The sequence below is a fragment of the Protopterus annectens genome, chromosome 2.part2 (assembly GCF_019279795.1).
Source record: "Protopterus annectens isolate FY-2018-M chromosome 2.part2, PAN1.0, whole genome shotgun sequence".
Classification (NCBI taxonomy): domain Eukaryota; kingdom Metazoa; phylum Chordata; order Ceratodontiformes; family Protopteridae; genus Protopterus; species Protopterus annectens.
The window spans coordinates 870,110,567-870,131,355 of record NC_056730.1 but is presented as its reverse complement, the minus strand read 5'-3'; the positions used below and the strand labels follow the sequence as shown (position 1 = coordinate 870,131,355).

General features: G+C 42.7%; 1 protein-coding gene across 2 annotated transcripts in view; it reads left to right on the top strand.

Annotated features, from left to right (window-relative positions):
- TUT7 (terminal uridylyl transferase 7) overlaps positions 1–20,789 on the top strand; it is a 3,176,298-nt gene that overhangs the window by 2,805,727 nt on the left and 349,782 nt on the right. For both annotated transcript variants that reach the window (XM_044064191.1, XM_044064190.1), the window contains exon 22: positions 20,004–20,181. In XM_044064191.1, the coding sequence (XP_043920126.1) occupies positions 20,004–20,181 (178 nt within the window). The remainder of the gene's footprint in view (positions 1–20,003; positions 20,182–20,789) is intronic.

Here is a 20,789-nt window from a genome sequence, read left to right as displayed (position 1 = left end):
CAAGGGCAATGGACTCCAAAGGAAAGACATCTGCACATAAACCAAAAGGAAATGTTGGCAGTGATACGTGCAATCGAGACTTTCGAAGAATCACTACAACAAGGGCATTTGCTAATAAGGACAGACAGCACCACTGTCATGTGGTACATAAACAAGCAGGGAGGCACTCATTCTTATCCCCTCTGCAGACTAACAATGCTTCTCTGGGAAAAATCCCTGAGCCTGAAGATACATCTACAATCCCAGTTTGTACCAGGCAAGGACAATGTACTGGCGGACAACCTGAGCAGAAATTTCATGGATCCACACGAATGGATGCTGCACCCTCACATTTTCTCTCAACTGACAAAGACATGGGGAAGACTGGATGTAGATCTTTTCGCTTCCCACTTAAACCATCACCTGGAAAAGTTCTGCACAAGGACTCACCATCCTCTAGCCTGGAAAACGGATGCTCTCTCCTTCAGCTGGAATTCTCTAAAAATGTATGCATTCCCTCCTCTGCCTCTGCTGACCAAGGTGATACTGAAGATCAAAGCAGAGCAACCAACAGGTATCTTGATAGCTCCAGACTGGCCAAGGCAACACTGGTACCCATTGCTGTTGACCATAACTCGGACCAAACCATGGCCTCTGACCCTATGACCCCTGCTCCTAACACAACACAATTACAGGACTGTACATCAAAACCTGAAATCATTGCATCTGACAGCCTGGAGGCTAACATGACTTCTCCACCTAACTCTCTTTCAAAATCAGTTCAAGAAATCTTGCTGGAAGCACGCAGACCTTCCACCAGAAAAACATATTCAGCCAAGCGGAAGAGATTCAGCATCTGGAATGCCAACAGGGGTCAGAACACAGCATTGCCGAGTATACCTCAGATTTTAGAATACTTGGCAGAACTACTGCATACTGGTCTATCATACTCTTCAATAAGGATTCATGCCTCAGCAATCTCAGCAAAATACAATTGTGACCCTCCAGTGTTTTCTCATCCTTTGCTAAGACAGTTTCTAAGAGGAATAAAGAATATAAAACCTCCCAGAAAACAGCCAGTACCTGCATGGGACCTCAATTATGTGTTGGAAAAATTAACTCTTCCTCCATTTGAGCCAGCAGCAAGTTCAGAAATGCAATTTCTTTCATGGAAGACGGCCTTCTTATTGGCAGTCACATCTGCAAGAAGAGTTTCGGAGATACAGGCACTCATGGCAGTGCCTCCCTTCCTCATTTTTCATCAAGACAGAGTTTCTCTAAGAACCAATCCTACATTCATGCCCAAAGTTATTTCCAGGGTGTCTCTAAATCAAGCTATTCACCTGCCTACATTCTTCCCCAATCCTCAAAATAGGGGGGAAAAGCTACTGCATACTTTGGACATACACAGACAACTACGTTACTACTTGGACAGAACTAAGGCCACCAGAAAGTCTGACCAACTGTTTGTAGCCTATGCTGCTGGAGTACAAGGAAAAGCAACCTCCAAACAAACAATTTCAAAATGGATTGGACATTGCATCAGATTCTGCTATTCTTTCCATGGAAAAGGTGTGCCAGCCAATATTAGGCCACATTCCACCAGAGCTATAGCCACTTCCACAGCTTTCCTAAGAGGAGTGGCAACAAAGGACATTTTAGAGGCTGCTACATGGAGCTCCGTGCATACATTTACCAAGCACTACAACCTGCCCTTATATTCCAGATCCCGAGCAGGCTTTGCCTTGGCAGTCCTGCAGGGGATTTTAGCTACACTATCCTTATCTTAGTTCCATCCACCCCCAGCTTGGCTATGGTATTCAACCCATATGTTATGACTGCAGTTGCATTCTTGAAGGACATAGTACAGTTTTGTACCTACCATAAATGTAGATGTCCGATAGATATGCAACTGCAGTCAGATTTTCCCTCCCTCCTACCCCTCTGTATCCTTATTTTTGGGTCCCTACCCCTTTTCCCATTAGCTGGGGGTATTCCTATGGTGTATCTGTTTATTACTGTTGTGCATGTTTGGGATTATTTTTATCCATTTATCAAATTTAGCCTTCCTAGGAGAGCACCTGGCATCTGGGGCAAGAAACACTGAAGAAGATGGCGTCGGCCGATGCCTTTATACTCCAGCCATTGTGACGTCGGAGAGGAGGCGACACCAGCCGACGCCGGACCCAGACTTTGGAATTCGGCCGACCGAGGGCTGCCTGAGGCAGGACAACCCATATGTTATGACTGCAGTTGCATATCTATCGGACATCTACATTTATGGTAGGTACAAAACTGTACTTTTACTGACCCAGAGGTGGGATATCCACTTCACATACTGGTTGGCAGTGGTGGAACATGACAGCGTTGCATTAACGTTTGCTTGTGGTAGTTATTACCTGAAAAGTGAAAAGCCTGCCATGATGGTATGTACTCCAGAAGAAAGATAAATGTTTATTTTAGCTGTCTTTCTTGCATCAGTTTTCAGATGACTAATATCACAACTTTTTTTAATGCTTTGTTTAATGGTTAGTCCCACTAAGTCAATGACATTTTAGGAGAAACCAGAGGTGGTATTCATGGTGACTTGAGAAAATTTGGCCAATGTACCAGGAGACTTCCCTTACTTTTTTGATAAGTCCCTTTGGATATTTTACATCCAGCATAGCTCCCACAACCTCAGACAGTTGGGACTTCGGTTTAACACCTCATCTGAGGGACTAGGGTTGTTTTTTAAATTTGTACCACTGTATCAGTGAGAATATTAAAAGTATGGCTGGGATCAAGCCAAATGTGTAGATATTTAAAACCTGTCACCTAACTTACTAGTACGCTAACAGGATTCTTTACCATCATGCCTTTACATGCATCAATTTTTGTCTCGTATAGGTGTAGTACCAATAAAGGTTAAGTTTACTAGAGAACCAGGAATAACGTTTGTTAAAATTGTCGTGTTGGCCTTTCTCAACCTATTTAGCCTCTGTTCATCATTGGCATGTAGTTTGATTTGAAGCCTAGGTAAGTCTACTAGAAGTGTTTAACTACAGCTTAAAATTATTTGATGAACTGTATGGATTATTTATGGGACAGCTCCATTCTTCAATTCAGTTTTTGTCTGTATTATCTAGATGTTTTCTAAGCATGAACATTGTTGATTTCTTTTACTGTTTTCTGTAATAAATTAACAATCAAACAACATTCAAAATATGTTCAAGCAGTAACTAAAGATTAGGGCATACAATCTGATGTAGTGTTGGCTACGAGTCTCTAAACATTTCATAGTGTTCTTTGATAAAGTTCAACCAGGGGAACCACTTTTTATTTGTTTTCCTTTTTAATCCAAAGGCAATAACTCCATTGCTAAAAGCTCATTTATCAAAAAACTAAATCAACAAAAGTAGGTGGGTAAGCAGTCTTCCAATGCTTAGTAATACATTTTTACCTGTGAAAAGCAACAGATTTAACAGTTTAAAACTTGGAGAAGACAGTGGAAATGTGATATCCCCAGGCAAGAAAACAGTCTTAATAAATGTCACCTGATCAGGCTATATAAGATCAGATATGTTCTGCTGCATCACTTTAAAACTAGCTAGTATAGGACAGTGCTAAAACAGGTAATCCCAATCATTGATGGTGCCAGTCCCGGCCAGTAGAGCACCTCCAAATATGTATGAGAGACAGCTAGGTACATCCTGCACTACCTTTCAGTGGTCTAGAAGTGTTTGAACCAGCACTGCCAGCCAAAAACTCTAACATTATGGAATCTGTTTCCTTACTTCCATGTCATTAGCAGGTTCCATATCACTGTTGCAGTATTCTTTACACTAGGGATCCCCTGCCTAGGGCAGCCCGACATCCAGCCAGTACATCAAAGCCTTTAGGTGGTAATGGGTGCACCATATGTCGCACATATGCTCCTTGCCCACAGTGTAGGGTATAAAGGTGATGGCCGGATGCACCATCCTCAAAACTTCTTTGCCACCAGTCCAAACGCCGTTTTCGATCCTCGATCTGAACGACCTCGTTCATCTGCTGGTTACCAAGCTGCTTTCAGATAAGTGCACTGTTGGGGGTATTTGTTATCTCATCTCTTTTTTGGTTTTGTTTGGCTGTTGGTTTCATGTCATCCAGAAAGGGGAAATAACAGTGTGGGAGACATCCCCATAAAGATCACCATGAGCAGTGTTTATTTTGCTTAGGTGTTTTGCATGACCATACAGCTTGCGCTATTTGCCAGGCCTTTGTCCCTAACACGTTGCATAGTTGGCTCTCATCCTTAGGTATTTAGAAAACCAACATCTTAAGCTATTAGCTAAAGACAACATGGAAGGATCTTCCCAGCCCGAGTGTTAGCCACCTGCAAAGAAGAAGACCAAGAAAGCTTGGTCTTGTGCCACCTCCGCCAGATGTCTCTTGAGGATAGTGAAAACCCAGAAGACCACCCAGTTTCTGTGTCAGATTCCTCTGCTGTGACCACTTCTGAGGCCCGCATTGCTCTAGCTTCACACATGTTCATGGAGGCCTTTCTGACATCAGCTTCGGATGTATAGGGGGATAAGCAAGTAATTATTACTGAAGAGGCTGGGGTGTTCCTCAGATTTTGGTGATAGAAGAGATACTAGCTACATTAATTGAATGTCATCATGGGTCAGAGTGCCCTAAAATCTGTAAGGCTGATGTCCCCTTAAAAAAGAAGCAAAACACCAAGCATATTTCTCCTGCTTCTAAAGATCCTCAGAGTGAATGGCAAAACGTCACTCAAGGCCTATATAATGGCCTTATGAGTCTGAAGCCTCCTCAGGGGGTTTCTATTCCAGCTCTACCTTAGTCTTCTACCCCTCTTAAGAGGCTTGGGGAGCAAAATTCATCTGATGAGAATGAAGATTCTGACAAGATAAGAAATCCCTGACTTATTCTTCCCAGATCCCCCCCCCCCTTAGATTAGGGTTCTGAGGAGATTTGTTTTGGTGGCACAGATTCCTGAATGATGTGATTTTTTTAAATGAGGTTGTGCTCAGGTGTCTGATATTCAGCAAAGGTGCTATGAGCTTCTGCAAACAGAGTCTTCTAGGCTGTTCCTCCTGTTCTTGCTGCCTTGCTGGATGCCTTTTCCACTGCTTCTCGAGCTCCTGCTTCACAGCCCCCTGCTCCCAAAAAAATAATTAGTTTTATGAGGTGCTCCTCTGCTGACCCTTCTGTGGTGCTGATTGCATCTGACAAATCATCAAAACTGTTGTCTTCTACAAAGTTGCTTCTGACAAAGACAGCAGAACTATGGAGAGGCTGGATAAGAAAGTATATACTTTTGCTACCCTGGCATCTAGGACTGTGACCTACTAGACCCATATGACCAGATATATTTTGGTTCTTCTCTCTTAGGCCTTTCAGGTTATTTCAGACCTTTCTGATTCTGATAGGAAGACTTCTACTCTTTCCTTATTAGGGACGTCATCTCAGGGTGCTTGTAAATTCCACTAAATGCAGCTGCCTCATCTAGGGCTTCTGACTTTGGTTCTGTGTTGTTGTGTTTTTGGGTTCATCTTCAACTTTTGCCTGATAATGTCAAAGCTAAGTTGATGGATGCTCCTCTGGATAATGAGCATTTTTTGGTGCTGCTGCTGGGTTGTTTAAGCCTCTCCAAGAAAAGGATAAAGCTTTACAGGATCTGGAACAAATTTGTGTTCCACCTGTTCCTAAATTTCAAAGGAATTACCCTAACAAGCCTACTTTTGTTGGTAGACAGTCTTGCCCTCCCCTCAAAGGTAAGAAGCATGGTAGAAGGGCTTATCCTGCTAAGGCTGCCCAAATCCCTGCAGCTCAGCAACCTCCTTTTCCTGACAAACCAGATGCTGACGGACTATTCTTGACCTGCTCTTCTCAGTCACATTCCTCTTTTCCCATCCCTTCCTGTTTGGTTAAAGATTACTCAAGACTCCTGGGTTCTTTCCATAAGAAGATGGTCTGGAAACCCCCCCCCCCCCCCATTTTGGGGCATTCCTCAGCCTTCTCAGGAACAGCTGCCCTTTTTTTTCAGAGGTACTTCAGTGTTTGTTGGCTTAGGGAACATTTTAAGAAGTTCCAACTCCTCAGAGGGGGAAGGGGTTTTACTCCAGAGTGTTCTTGACCCCAGGAAAGAAGGCACCTGGAGACCCTTTCTGGATCTCTCTCAGCTAAATACCTTTTTGGAGGCTCCTTACTTTCGGATGCTATCCCTTCAAACCTTGTTTTCTCTCCTACTTCATCATGCTTTTCTTGTTTACCTGGATCTCAAGGATGCTTATCTACATATTCCTGTTCATCCCCTTTTCAGGATGCTTTTACGTTTCTCTGTTGCTTTCTGGCATTTTCAGTTTCTCTCCTTTGCCCTTTGGCCTCTATACTGCCCCAAGGGTCTTCACCAGATGCATCCCTCCTGTGATTGCTTTCTGCAGATTGAGGGGGATACACACCTTTCCTTACCTGGACAACCTGCTCATTCAGACCTCTTCTCCAGAGATTTGACTTCAGCATCTTCACCTTGCTATTTGTCTCCTGCAAAACCTGGGTTTACTGTAGGTTTCCAAAAATCATTCCTGACTCCCTCCCATGATCATGTTTTCCTAGGGTGCAGGCTCCAGGCTTTTACAATGCTGGCATCCCTGCTTCCTCCCAAGGCTTTAACTCCGATTGCTTTTCTTTCAATCCCTTTTTCCTTTGTCTTCAGTTACAGTCAGGAAATTTCTAAGGGCTCTGGGTTGCATGATTTTCACCATTCCTATGCGTCCTGTAGCCAAGCTCCATATGAGAAAGCTCCAGGGGTTTCTAAAGTCAGTTTGGCGTCAGCAGTCTCATCCTTTATGTTTTCTAGTCCCTCTTCTTCCATTTATCAAGATGGAACTTCGGTGGTGGATTCATCAGATGTCCCTCAACCCAGGGCTGCCTTTTCAGTCTCTGGTCCCCTGTCAGGAACTCTTCACAGATGCCTCAAACGTGGGATGGGGATCTCCTTCTGTCCTCTGAAAGTGCAGGTCCTTTGGTGTCTTTGATAAAAGAAAGACAACATCAATGTCAGAGATGAGAGCTCTTCTTGTGGCTTTTCAGGCCTTTCATTCTCTTTTGTTTCCAGGGCCCCTCACAGATAGTACCACAGTGATGTGATATATCAACAAGCAAGGGGGGACAAGGTGTTAATCTCCTATGCAGACTTACTATTCAGGTTTGGGATCTGCCTGTCTAGTATCAGGTGACTCTTCTGGAAATGTATATTCCCTCAGATCAGAACATAGTGGCAGATTCTCTGAGCAGGTCCATAACACAATCCCAAAAGTGGATGCTTCACAGGGATGTTTTTCTGGAAATTGTCCACCAGTGGGGTACTCCTCAGGTAGATTTATTTGCCTGCCCTCTTAATAGACAACTTCCTCTCATTGCACCAGAATCCCATGTCCTCTGGCTTGGAAGGTAGACTCTACCTTTTTCTTGGAAGGGGATGTTTCTTTATGCCTTCCTTCCCCGTCTGTCATTCCGAAGGTCCTGTTCAAGATAAAATAAGATGCTTTGAAAATCTTGCTGGTGACTCCTTTTTGGCCCAGGCAGCATTGGTTCCCTCCTGTTCTGCATTTAGCCAAGGGTCGTCACGTTACCTCACAGGGTGGATTTACTGACACAAGACAAGGAATCTCTCATCCATCCCCACCTGTCCACTCTTCAACTGACATTGTGGGCAATAGGGTTTTGTTCCTTTTCAGACCCCCTTTTTTTTTTGAGGATGTGCTTCAGGTCCTGCAGGAGTTCAGGAAACTCACTACCAGAAAACCCTAAGTCCAAATAGAAGAGATTTTCTGTCTGGTGTCTTTCTTGTAACCTGGATCCACTTACTTTGGATGTTCCTTTGGATGTCCCTCCATTTCACTGTTGCAGTATTAATAACATTAGGGATCCCTGCCAAGGGCAGCCCGATGTCTGGCCAGAATATCAAAGCCTTTCGGTTGCTTTAAGGTGCACTATATATCATACGTATGCTTCTTTTGTAGCATATGGCATAAAGGTGATGTCCGGCCGTACCATCCTCTGAACATCTTTGCCGCCGGTCTGAAGAACCGTTCAGTTGTTGGTTCACTAAGCTGTTGCAGATAAGTGCCCCATTGGGTTTCTTTTTTGCTTATCCTTTTTTATTGTTGCTTGTGGGGTTTCTTGTCATCCAAGAAGGGTAAATGCCACTGTGGGAGACAGATTTTTATTCATTTTTATTTTACATTTGTTTACCGGGAAAGTCCGATTGGACACAGGTCCATTTTCAACGGAGGCCCAGGGAGAAAAACTCCGAATACCAATACAATACAAAGGAGACAAAATGGCAACATATAAGAAAACATAACATCATACATATTAAAAATACAATCGACCATACATAGCAGAGATTAACAATTTCTAAACTTCTGATAGAAAGTCATTTCCATACAAATATGAATAAATGAGAGTTATGTCCCCCCCCCCCCCTGTAAAGGCCACCATGACCAGTGTCCTTTTGCCTAGGCACCTCTCATGACCATATGTCCTGTTCCATCTCTCCAGCTTTTGTATCTAAAACCCTTTATAGTAGATTATCTTCTTTGGCTCTCTGTTTTGAAAATCAGTGTCTTAAGCTTCTTGCAAAAGACACTATGGAGGGTACTTCCCGCTCCAAGTGACAGCTGTCAGTGAAGCAGGTGTCCAAAAAGCCTAGGCTGGAATATTCTGCTGTTCAGCCTCCACCGGACATCTCTCCTGAGGCAACTGAATGCCCGGAGGTACGCCTGGCTTTATTGTTGGATTCCTCTGCCGATACCGGGTTGGAGCCTGACAGGGATCTGACTTTAAGCATGTCTGAGGAGGCATTGCAAATGTCCATTTTGGATGTTCAAGGGGAACCATGGCTAATTATCTCTGAGGGGCCTATGGATGTTCCTCAAATATTAGTCAGAGAAGTCCCTACTATCTTCATTGAATGCCATCCTGGGTAATAGCCTTCCAAATTTTATAAGGCAGACATCCCATTGAAGAAAAAGTAAAAAACTAAACATATCACTCCTGCTCCTAAGGAGCTGCAAAATGAATGGCAGTCCTTAATTCAGGGTTTGTTTAGTGCTTTAATGGCATTGAAACCACCTCAGGGAGTTTCTGTTCCAGCATCCCACCCCCCTGGTCCTCTACTCCCCTAAAAAAACCCAGGGAACAGGATTCCTCTGAGGAGGAGTTGGATTTGGATGAAGAATCCCTTGCTTATGCTCTCCTTTGGGCTGTGGATCAGAGGAAGAAGAATCTACCAGTCCTGATGCTCCCTTTGAAGAGATTTATTTTGGGGACACAGTCTCCAGAACGATGGAGTTCTTTAAATGGGATTGTGCTCAGGTTTCTGAGGTACATAAAGATACTATGAGTTGCTGCAGATAGAATCTCCTAAACCTTCTACTGTTCCTCTTGTCTTGGTTACCTTGTGTGCATTTTCTAATGTTTCTAAGACTCCAGACCTTCAGCCCCCTGGTCCCAAGAAACCTGATAGATTCCATAGGGTGCCTGAGGACTCTATATTTTTGTACAGGCGTCCTTCTGCTGACCCCTCAACGGTGTCTGTAGCTTCTGACAAGCCCTCTCAATTGCTTCCTTCTCCCAAGTTATTGCCCTCTGATAAGGCTAGCAGGACCATAGAAACTCTAGGCAAGGTGGTTTACACCTCTTCTACTTTGGATTTTAGGGCTGTTAATTATCAGACCCATATGTCGTGCTATTTGTTGAATGTCCTCTCCCATGCTTGTCAGATTATTTTTGATCTTCCAGATTCTGAGGGTAAAGCTTCTGCTCTTTCCCTGTTAGGGACTTCCTCCCAGGTGACTCGTCATTCCATCAAGTGTAGTTATGATGCAACAGATGATTCCTCTAGGGCTGCTGCTTTTGGGTCAGTGATGAGGAGGTATTCTTGCTTTCGGCTTCAAACTTTGCCTGATGACACATTAAGTTGATGAATGCCCCTCTTGATAATAAACACTTGTTTGGTGAAGTTGCTGCTGCTATGTTTAAGTCCCTTCAGGATAAGGGCAAGGCTTTACAGGAACTTAAGCATGTGTTTCTCCTGTGCCTAAATTTAAGAGAAACTACCCCAGTAAGCCAGCCTTTGTACATTGGCAATCTCGCCCTCCTCCTGAGGGTAAAAAGGGTGGCAAGCAGTCTGCTGCTGCTATGGCTACTCAGACTTCATTCCCTCAAAAGTGTCCTTTTCCAGATAAACCAGGTGATGTCTGACTGTCCTATTCTTCCCAGCCACTTTCCTCTTTGCGTCTCTCTCTTTTCCTGTTTGACTATGGATTACTCAGGATTCCTGGGTCCTGTCCATTATTCGCCAGGGGTATTTCATTGATTGGAAATCCCTTTCCCTTTTATGGGTGTTCCTCAGCCCCATGAGAAACAACTCTCTCTCTTTCCAGAGGTGCTTCGGGACCTTTTGACTCAGGGTACTATTCAAGAGGTGCCTGTGTCCCTGAGGGGGAGGGGGGTTTACTCCAGGATGTTTCTAGTAACCAGAAAAAAGGATACTTGCAGACCAGTTCTAGACCTCTTTCATCTAAACACTTTTCTGAAGGTGCCCTCCTTTTGAATGTTATTCCCTTGATACTTTTTTCCTTCTTCTGCTTCCTCAGGCTTATATGGTGTCTCTGGATCTCAAGGATGCTTATCTCCATATCCCGATCCATCCCATTTTCAGGAAGTTTTTACATTTGTCTGTTGCTTCCTGGTATTTTCATTTCTCTGCTTTGTCCTTTGGCTTTTCTACTGTCCCAAGAGAATTCACCAAATGCCTCTCTGCTGTGACTGCTTTTTGCAGGGTTCAGGGGATCCAAGTATTTCCTTACTTGGACGACCTCCAGTTTCAGGTATCTTCACCAGAGATCCTTTTGCAAAACCTTCATTTTGCCACTTCCCTTCTGCAAAGTCTGGGATTCACAATAAACTTCAAAAAAGTCTTTTGGCTCCTTCTCAAGGCCATGTTTTTCTGGGATGCAGGATTCAGACAGTGCCTGTGTTGGCATCTCTGCCTCCTCCCAAGGCCTTAGTTTCAAATTCTTCCTCTGGCCTCTATTATATTCAGATAATTTCTCTCTTACATCCAGAGAATTTCTGAGAGGTCTGAGTTTCATGGCATCCACCATCCCTATGCTTCCTCTGGCCAAACTCCACATGAGAACGTTTCAGTGGATCCTGAAGCCAGTTTAGCTTCAACATATGCATCCCTAGACTTTTGTAGTTTTGCCTTGTCTCAGGAAGGAACTTCACTGGTGGATCCAGCAGTTGTCTCTGAATACAGGGCTGCCCTTTCTCACCCCCTTCTTCCCTCTCAGGAGCTGTTCACAGATGCTTCCGACGTAGGATGGGGAGCAACTTTTGGCTTCCTAAATGTGCAGGGGGTGTGGTAGCCTCTTCAACAGAAAATGCACACACATGTCAAAGAGATGACAGATGTTCTGCTAGCACTTCAGGCTTTTCATCCTCTTTTCTGCCGTGGATCTCATTACAGCCGAGTGACGTCTCCAGGCGTTTCTGCAGTTACACCCTACTGCTCCTCTAGGCGTCAAATATTGCCTGTTCATATTTGCATTAATAAATCCAAAACCATGTTACATACAAGGTATCGGAAAATTTTATCTTGAAGCATACATGATAGCAAACACAATTGTATTGATATGTGACCTCTGTCAATGGGTATTTGTTAAAATTGCAAGGTGATAACTTCAATTTTTAAATGCTGAAGCCACGCCCACTAGGAGTTAAAGGTACACACTCAAAAGAGCTCTACTGGAGGGAATGTTTACAGACAGTTCCTCAGTGATGTGGTATGTAAACAAACGGGGGGACAAGATCTTATGTTCTTTGCTGGGTGGCACTCCTAGTGTGGGACTTTGCGGTCCAGTATCAAGTTGACTCTTCAGGCAGTTTACATTCCCACAGTTCAAAACATTGTGGCAGACACACTGTATAGATCCTTAACTCAATTGCACAAATGGGTGCTTCACATGGATGTGTTTCTGGATATTGTCCACCAGTGGGTGTACTCCTCAAATAGATCTCTTTGCCTGGTGCTTTTTTCAAGGGTTTGGATACTCATTCTACTCTTGAAGCAGCTACCTGGACTTCTGTGCATACTGTACTTTTACCAAGCACCATAAGTTGGATGTGATTTTTAGGGGCAGAGCTGGCTTTGTCAGGGCTATTCTCCGTGGCTTCCTAGAGGGCTGTGCTGGCCCTTCCTCCTCCCAGTCTTCTTCCTGAGCTATTGTACTCTTCCTGTTGTAAGGAACACTGCAACTGTGAAATGGAAGAAAATACTACAGTTGTGTAAAATCTTGCCAAAACAGTAGATGTCCTTCTCTTCTCTTGGTAAACTGGCCAGACTTCGGGCTGCCCTTGGCAAGGGATCCTTATTGTAAAGAATACTGCAACAGTGAAGAGAAGGATATGAACTGTTATGATAAGATTTTACACAACTGTAGTTTTGACCTGAGTAACTCTATTGGAGGAGAAACTGCATCCTCCAAGGAGGACATAGACTGAAAAATAAAATCAAGTCAGTGTGGCAGTCCTCATGATGGCAATTTTGGAGTGCAAGAAAGAGATTAATATGCATTGGTCTTACAGACAATTTCAAAACGTGTGTGTGTGTGTGTGTGTGTGTGTGTGTGTGTGTGTCTGTGTGTGTGTCTGTGTGTGTGTGTGTTTGTGTTTGTGTAAATATATGGGTCCCTATCAGTTGATAGAGTTTTTAGAAATTCATACTTCATGATTGAGACCATATGATCAAGTTTTTGATAACTCAAAGCTTTTGAATGGAGATTGCATCACAGTGCGGATTGGGAAATTTACCCCTTTTCTCACTGTAGTGTGATCTCAGAGTTGGTATGTATAATTTGTTGGGGGTGCAGGGGGGCTTGCCTCCCTGCAAAAATGTAAAAAAGGTAGATTTGTCATTTTTTTTCTTTTTTTTTTTTTTTTTTTAATGTTTGAGTTTTCAGAAACTCAGTCATATGGTCTCGACCATACGAATTTCGAGTTTCTAAAAATCCTGTCATCTGTCATAGACCCATATACAGTAAACTCTCATTTAACCAGAACTCAAGCAACTGGCAAAAAAAAAATCAAAGAAATGTAATACAATTTTCATGTGTTGTACTTTGCCCCCCCCCCCCCCCCCCCAGAAACATACCTTACATTTTAGAGTTTTAAAAAGGAAGAATGGAATAAATTCCCTCTCTCCCCAACCCGAGAACAAGTCAAACAAAACAAATAGTATAGGGTACAGTATTAGTCAGGCTTATTTTTAATAGTAACGCTCAAGCAACCAGAAATTCCAGTTATCCAGCCTCAACCAATCCGCATGGGTGCCAGTTAACTGAGAGTTTACTGTACGCGGGTGTGTGTGTGTGTGTGTGTGTGTGTGTGTGTGTGTGTGTGTGTGTGTGTGTGTGTGTGTGTGTGTGTATATATATATATATATATATATATATATATATATATATATATATATGTTCTTCGTGTGCAGATTGCCCTCAGTCAGCCTGATTAACAAAGTCTTGGGTCCTGCGTCGGTTGCTGTCCCTTCTTCCATGACATCAGGTCGTCAGGGGTATAAAACATGCAGCCGACACCATTACATCAGTCTTTCTTGCCGCACAGTGCCCGAAGCAGAAGCAGTTCACAAGTGCCGGTCGGCCGACTCCTGAAATTTTCATTTTCGAGTTTCAGAACCGAAGTCTTCAACTAAAAGCTAAGTACCCCGTTGGGAAAACTTTTTCTTGCTCCTTACCAATGTCAGTAAAAGTTAATAATTGCATTACTTGTCGGAAGCAAATACCTCATAAGGATTTTCATCTGTGCTGTATTCCTTCCCTAGGCCCTGACCACAACGTACGTTGCTGTCGGTTTTGTGCTAAATTTAAACAACGCACGATTAAATGTCGGTATATTTTTGCTTCTAAATATTTTGGCTCAAGATTTAATTATCCAGAAATGTCGTCGGTTAGCAATCCGACTACCGGAATACCTAAAAAATGCAAAGAAAAAGACAGAGACAGATCATCGAGGTCCAAAACTGATGGCGACGCTTCTCCTAAGCCAGTCGCCAGTTCACAGGTACTCAGGCGCTTTTGCAGCCCCTGATACCCACTACTTCTGATTCACAGGCATCTACTGAGACCCATTCGGAGTCCAGCATGCCGCGAGATACTTCAATTATGGAACCTGTGGATGTCTCTACCTTAGATAGGCCCGGAGCCACTGTGCAGGCTCCGGCTTCTGCGGGTGTTTTCAGGCCTACAGATTTGTATATTAGACCGACGCCATCTTCAAAACTAAGACCAAAATCTAAATCTATGTCTAAAAAAATGACGCCTGGGCCACATGTGCAGGCCCCTATGCCTAAAAAACAAATGATCAAAATGGCTGAAGATTTAATAATTCTGATCAGGGGTAGCCAACCTCCTCCTTCTAAGAGGCCTAGACAAGACTTGAGTATGAATCTTCTGAACAGGATTCTATTTCTTCTGACTCTTCTAATGAACATGATGTGTCTAATCCTACTTATGAGGACTCTGATGCAGAAGATTTCATTCCTTCTGCTTCTCCCCCTGAGGATTTTTCTTTTGGGGAAACTTTACATACCTTAAGGGAACATTTCCACTGGGGAATGTCAGGATTTCTCTGAATCTAAAAAGAGACTTAGGGATTTTCTTCTTCTTCCTCAGCATAGGCCTTTGGCTATACCTCCTGTTCTAGACATTGTTGATGATGTTTTTTCAGAATCTAGTATGGCTCCCGATTCTCTGCCTCCGGCTCCTTGTAAGCCAGACAGATACTACAGGGTTCCTGGCTCCCACAAATTCCTTTTCAAAAATCCTATTGCTGATCCTGAAACCATTTCTCAGGGTCCCAAGGGCATTAAGGCCTCTACTGCTAAAAATCCTACCCCTTCTGATAAAGATTCCAGGGCGCTGGATAGAAGGGGTAAGAAGGTTTACACTTCCGCAACCTTGGCAATCAGGGTTTAAACTGTCAATTTCATATGCATAATTATCAACAACATATCATGGGACTACTTAAACAGAAAATTATGTTAATCTCGAACTGTGTGGAAAATAAAGATTTACAGGATTTATTATAGTCAGCTGAACAAGTTGGAAAACATACTTTGCAATGTGGTTTTGATTCCTTGGAGGCCTCTTGCAGGGCTGCTGTAACTGGATCTGTGCTAAGAAGGCATGCTTGGCTCAAAGAGCAAACTTTGCCTGATCAAATTAAAGCAAAATTGTTGGATGCTCCTTTACAACAGGACCATCTCTTTGGTAATAAGGCTGACGAAGTGTTAAAAAAGATGGAAGATAAAGCTAAATCTATGCAAACCGTGAAAGATTTCTTACGAGTGCAACCTCCAAGATTTAGTAGGCACTGGCCTACTAAGAACTGGTCCTTTCCAGTCCCTTTGAGAGCCACTCAAGTCAAATCCAGACATTCCAAAGGCTCCAGGTTTCAGTCACAAGGAACTTTTAGAACAAAACAAGGGGGTGCCTCCACCTCCAAATCTGGAAACAACAAGGCACCTCCCTGTGGTAAACAGTCTCAATGACTTCCCTCTACAATCACCAAGCACTTACCTTTTAGCCGCCCCTTTGGGGGGAAAACTGGCACTTCATGCACGAAACTGGCAACTTATAACTCAGGGCAAATGGGTTTTAAATATAGTATCCCAGGGATACAGATTTCATTTCCACACGTTGCCCTTTCCCAAACGGATGGCCAGACCTGCCCCCAAATCAGTGGGCAGAGGCCCAGAAGCAAGTTCTGTCCCTCATGAACATGGGGTCTATTCAACCAGTACCAGAAGAGGAAAAGGGACAAGGTTTCTATTCAAGACGTTTCCTGGTACCCAGAAAAGACAAATCATAACGTCCATTTCTGGACTTATCCACTGTAAACACATTTCTGGACATTCCAAAATTCAAGATGCTGACTCTTCAACAGTTACTACCTATGCTAGGCAAAGATGCCTGGTTGGTAACTCTAGACTTAAGAGACTTACCTGTATATCCCAATCAGGGAATCTTGCAGAAGATACCTCCGCTTCAAAGCAGGCTACTTGCATTACCAGTTCTCTGCACTGCCCTTTGGCTTATCTACTGCGCCCAGGGTCTTCACAAAGTGCCTGGCTCCAGTAACTGCATTTTGCAGGCAAAGAAATATTCAAATATAGCCATACCTGGACGATTGTCTAGTTCAGGCAGAAAACAAGGACATTCTTCTAAAGCATCTGACGTTTGTAAAAAGGGTTCTAACTTGTGTAGGGTACACCATAAATGAAAAGAAATCACAACTGGTACCGTCTCAAAAAATTACATTCCTGGGTGCAAGCTTGAATACAACTGCCCAGATGGCTTACCTTACACCAGAAAAGCAAATTCAATTGGTGACTGACTTCAAACAGGTGGCCACAAAAACCCTGCTATCTGCAAGACAAATTCTGCAAGCCTTGGGGTTCATGGCCTCCTGCATTTTTCTAATTCCATATGCAAGACTGCATATGAGGACACTTCAGTGGTACTTAAAAAGTTTATGGAGTCAGCATTGTCACAGCCTGGAAACAATGATTCCTATCATACCTTGCCTGCAACTAGAGTTCCTGTGGTGGACAGAGGCCTGCCACCAAAACAAGGGACTGCCATTCACTCCATCCCCTGCCACCCAAACCCTAATTACAGGCGCATCAGACTATGCTTGGGGGGCTCATCTGGCAGGAAAGTGCATTCAGGGCCAATGGAGTCCAAATCAAATGCACCTTCATATCAATCAGAAAGAGAGGCTAGCTGTACAGAATGCACTGACAGCCTTCAAGGACTACCTTCATCCAGGACAATTAATGATAAAGACAGACAACACCACAGTTATGTGGTACATAAACAAGCAGGGGGGTACACATTCCTACCCCCTTTGCAGACTAGCCATGACATTATGGAACATGGCCTTGACCAACCAAATACAACTACAAGCTCAATTCCTGCCAGGAAAGCTAAATACTCTGGCAGACGAACTAAGCAGAAATCTTATGGACCCACACGAATGGAAACTGGAACCACAAATTTTCAACATGTTGACATGCAAATGGGAGAGTCCAGACATAGATCTTTTTGCCTCACCCCAGAACTATCAGTTGGACAGATTCTGCACAAGAATTCATCACAAAAAAGCTTGGAAAGTAGATGCTCTATCATTCAGCTGGAAAAACCAATCAGTCTATACTTTTTCCCCTCTGCCTCTGCTCTCCAAAGTTCTACTAAAAGTCAGACAGGACAAACCAAAAATGATTCTGATTCTCCAGACTGGACTCGCCAACACTGGTACCCACTCCTGCGCAATGTGTCACACCTTCATCCATGGCACCTGCTCAGACACCTTACCTACTGTCTCAGCAGAACTACCAAATTCTGCACACTCATCTCCAAACTTTGAATCTTGCAGCTTGGCTAATCATCTAATTTCACCCTTGGCATCCCTCAGCAAACCTAAGATGGATGTCATTTTGGAAGCTAGAAGGCCTAGTACTAGAAAATCTTATGCTGACAAATGGAAGAGATTATGTGCCTGGAACCAATCACAAGGAATAAGCACAGCAATGCCCAATATTCCTCAGATTCTGCAATACTTGACTGAGATGCTTCACAAGGGCCTATCTTTTTCTTCCATAAAAATCCATGCATGTGCCATTTCAGCTCATTACAACACAGAACATCCCCTCTTCTCTCATCCTCTGCTAAAGCAGTATCTCATAGGGGCCAAAAACTTAAGACCTCCCAGGAGAGTGCCTACCCCTGCATGAGACCTCAATTTTGTTTTGGAAAAACTCACTCTCCCTCCTTTTGAGCCAGCTGCTACTGCAGACCTAAAATTTCTCTCCTGGAAAACAGCTTTCCTTTTAGCAGTCACTTCAGCTAGAAGGATTTCTGAATTGCAGGCTCTTATGGCAGTGGAGCCTTTTATTATTTTTCATCCGGACAGGGTGTCCCTCAGGACCAATCCATCTTTCATGCCTAAGGTGGTATCCAGTGTGGCTCCTAATCAGACCATTCATCTGCCAACTTTCTTTCCCAATCCACAGAACAAGGGTGAGCGGATTATGCATTCATTGGATGTACACAGACAACTTAGATTTTACTTAAACAGGACAAAATCTCTAAGAAAATCTAACCAACTATTGGTGGCATTTGCTGCAGGGGCAGAGGGAAAGGCTATTTCAAAGCAGACTATTTCCAAATGGATAAGCCATTGTATTCGTTTCTGCTATCTGCACCATGGTAAACCTACCCCCAAGGGGATCAGATCTCATTCCACCAGGGCTGCATCTACTTCTGCAGCCTTTCTCAGGGAGTTTCTACCAGAGACATTCTAGAAGCTGCTACCTGGAGCTCAGGTCATACGTTCACCAAACATTACCATTTACCTCTGTTCTCTAAATCCAGAGCTGGCTTCGCCACTGCTGTCCTGCAGGGCCTTATAGCTGCTCCTAATGCTGTATAAATCCATCCTCCCAACCATAGCTTTGGGATTCTACCCAAATGTAATGACTGCAACAGTGAAACACGAAGAACATCGTACAGTTGTGTACACTTACCATAAATGTAGATGTTCGAGTGTATTCACGGTTGCAGTCCTGGTTACCCACCCTCCAGCCCCCTGTTTTTTTCTCTTACTATACCTCTACTTTCCTTTACTATGCTTAAAAGCTTTTTTGGTGTATTTGCTTTTGTTTGGAGGTATATTTTTTGTTTTAAATTATATACATATATATATATATATATATATATATATATATATATATATATATATATATATATATATTGCTCCTCATTTGAGGGCACCTAAAATCTGGGGCAAGAAAAACTGATGTAATGGTGTCGACTGCATGTTTTATACTCCTGACGACCTGACGTCATGGAAGAAGGGACAGCAACCGACGCAGCACCCAAGACTTTGTTAATCAGGCTGACTGAGGGCAACCTGCCAGCAGATTACCCTAATGTAATGACTACGACAGTGAATACATTCGAACATCTACATTTATGGTAAGTGTACACAACTGTACTATATATATGCACACATACACATCTGTGTGTGTATGTATATATATATATATATATATATATATATATATATATATATATATATATACATATATAAAAACACCAGCAATAGGTGCACGGAAATAAATATAAAAGTCACAAACAAATCCAGCACTCACAATATTCACCATTTTCATAATATAAGCAGACCCCACAAGATCGTATCCAGAGCAATTAAAGAACAAGTGAGGCTCAGATAATCCCAGATAGTGGTTTTTATTCCATAATAAACTCAGCAGGCTGTAACAAACACTGCAGGCCTGATAATCTGTAACAAACTCTGCAGCTCACCAGGCTCTAAGAAAATCAACAGGTCTGGCAGTCTGTCCTTAAATTCTGCAGTAATCTAAAATAATGGTCTGGTAGTAACCAGATGGTGGCTTTTATTCTATAACAAACTCAGTAGGCAATAACGAATGCTGCAGGCCTGACTTTGCAGCTCAGCAGGCTGTAACAGACTCAGCAGGCCTAGCAGTCCGGCTGTAACAAACTCTGCAATAATCCAAAATAATGCTCTGGCAGTAACAAACTCTGCAATCCAAAGTGGTGCTCTGGCTGTATCAAACTCTGCAAACCGGTTTCACCCACTGGTGTCATCAGTGTAGAATCTGCCAGAATGTTATTTTGGATTATAAAAGAGTTTGTTACAGCCAGATTGCTAGGCCTTCTGAGCTTGGTGCAGCCTGCTGAGCTGCAAAAATAGCACGTACACTTAATTAGTTGTAGAGTAGAGGTTTTCTTTAAAGAATAATATGTATATATCTTTATGTAAGTATATTTTTAATTGATCATTTCTTTGCATTTGTATAGCATCTTTCAGCTGTGTGTTTGTTTTTGTTTGCATATTCTGCCTAGAAAAACAGGTGGGCTGATTATGGAAAAAATACAGAGTCTGTAGGAGAGCTATGGTTGGGATTTCTTCGATTTTATACAGAAGAATTTGATTTTAAAGAGCATGTCATCAGTATCAGAAGTAAGAATTTGCTGACCACGTTCAAGAAGCAGTGGACATCTAAGTATATTGTCATTGAGGGTATGTAATGAAAGAAAATTAAATTTGTGCTTAATTTGAAACATTATGTATTTCATTAACATGCCTGATAAAAGAACAGATACTGCTTGAGTTTATGAAAAGTCCAGATTGTGAAATAAGTTAACATTTTAGAATAGAGCTTTAGCCATACATCTTTTATGTAACAGAATTTACCTTCAAAGAGGAATCTGTATCTAGTGTCATTCTAAAGAGTGTTGATGGTTTGAGCAGATTTACATTTTGCCTTTGTTTTAGCTGGTTTTCAGTAATAACCATCATTTTTAATTTCCTTTAATTGTGAAATTACTAATGTTTCTTATCTGAAGAAAAGTACAACATGCTTGTTGAAAGTGTTCCTGATTTACAGGAGGCAATTTTAATTTTTCTTCTCAAAGTTTAGTCACTTTTTTTCAAAATGGTACATTGATGTTTCCCTACACAAACTAAAAAGCAGACTAGACTTTATGTTCACATAGTCTCAGGTAAAGGTCCACAACTGATAGCATACTGCAAGTCATAGTAAACCAAAATCCAGCAACTCCATCCCAGTGAGAACGTTTAGTTAAAAATGTTGTATTCCACACACAAATAAAGTTAAGAGCTTTTGT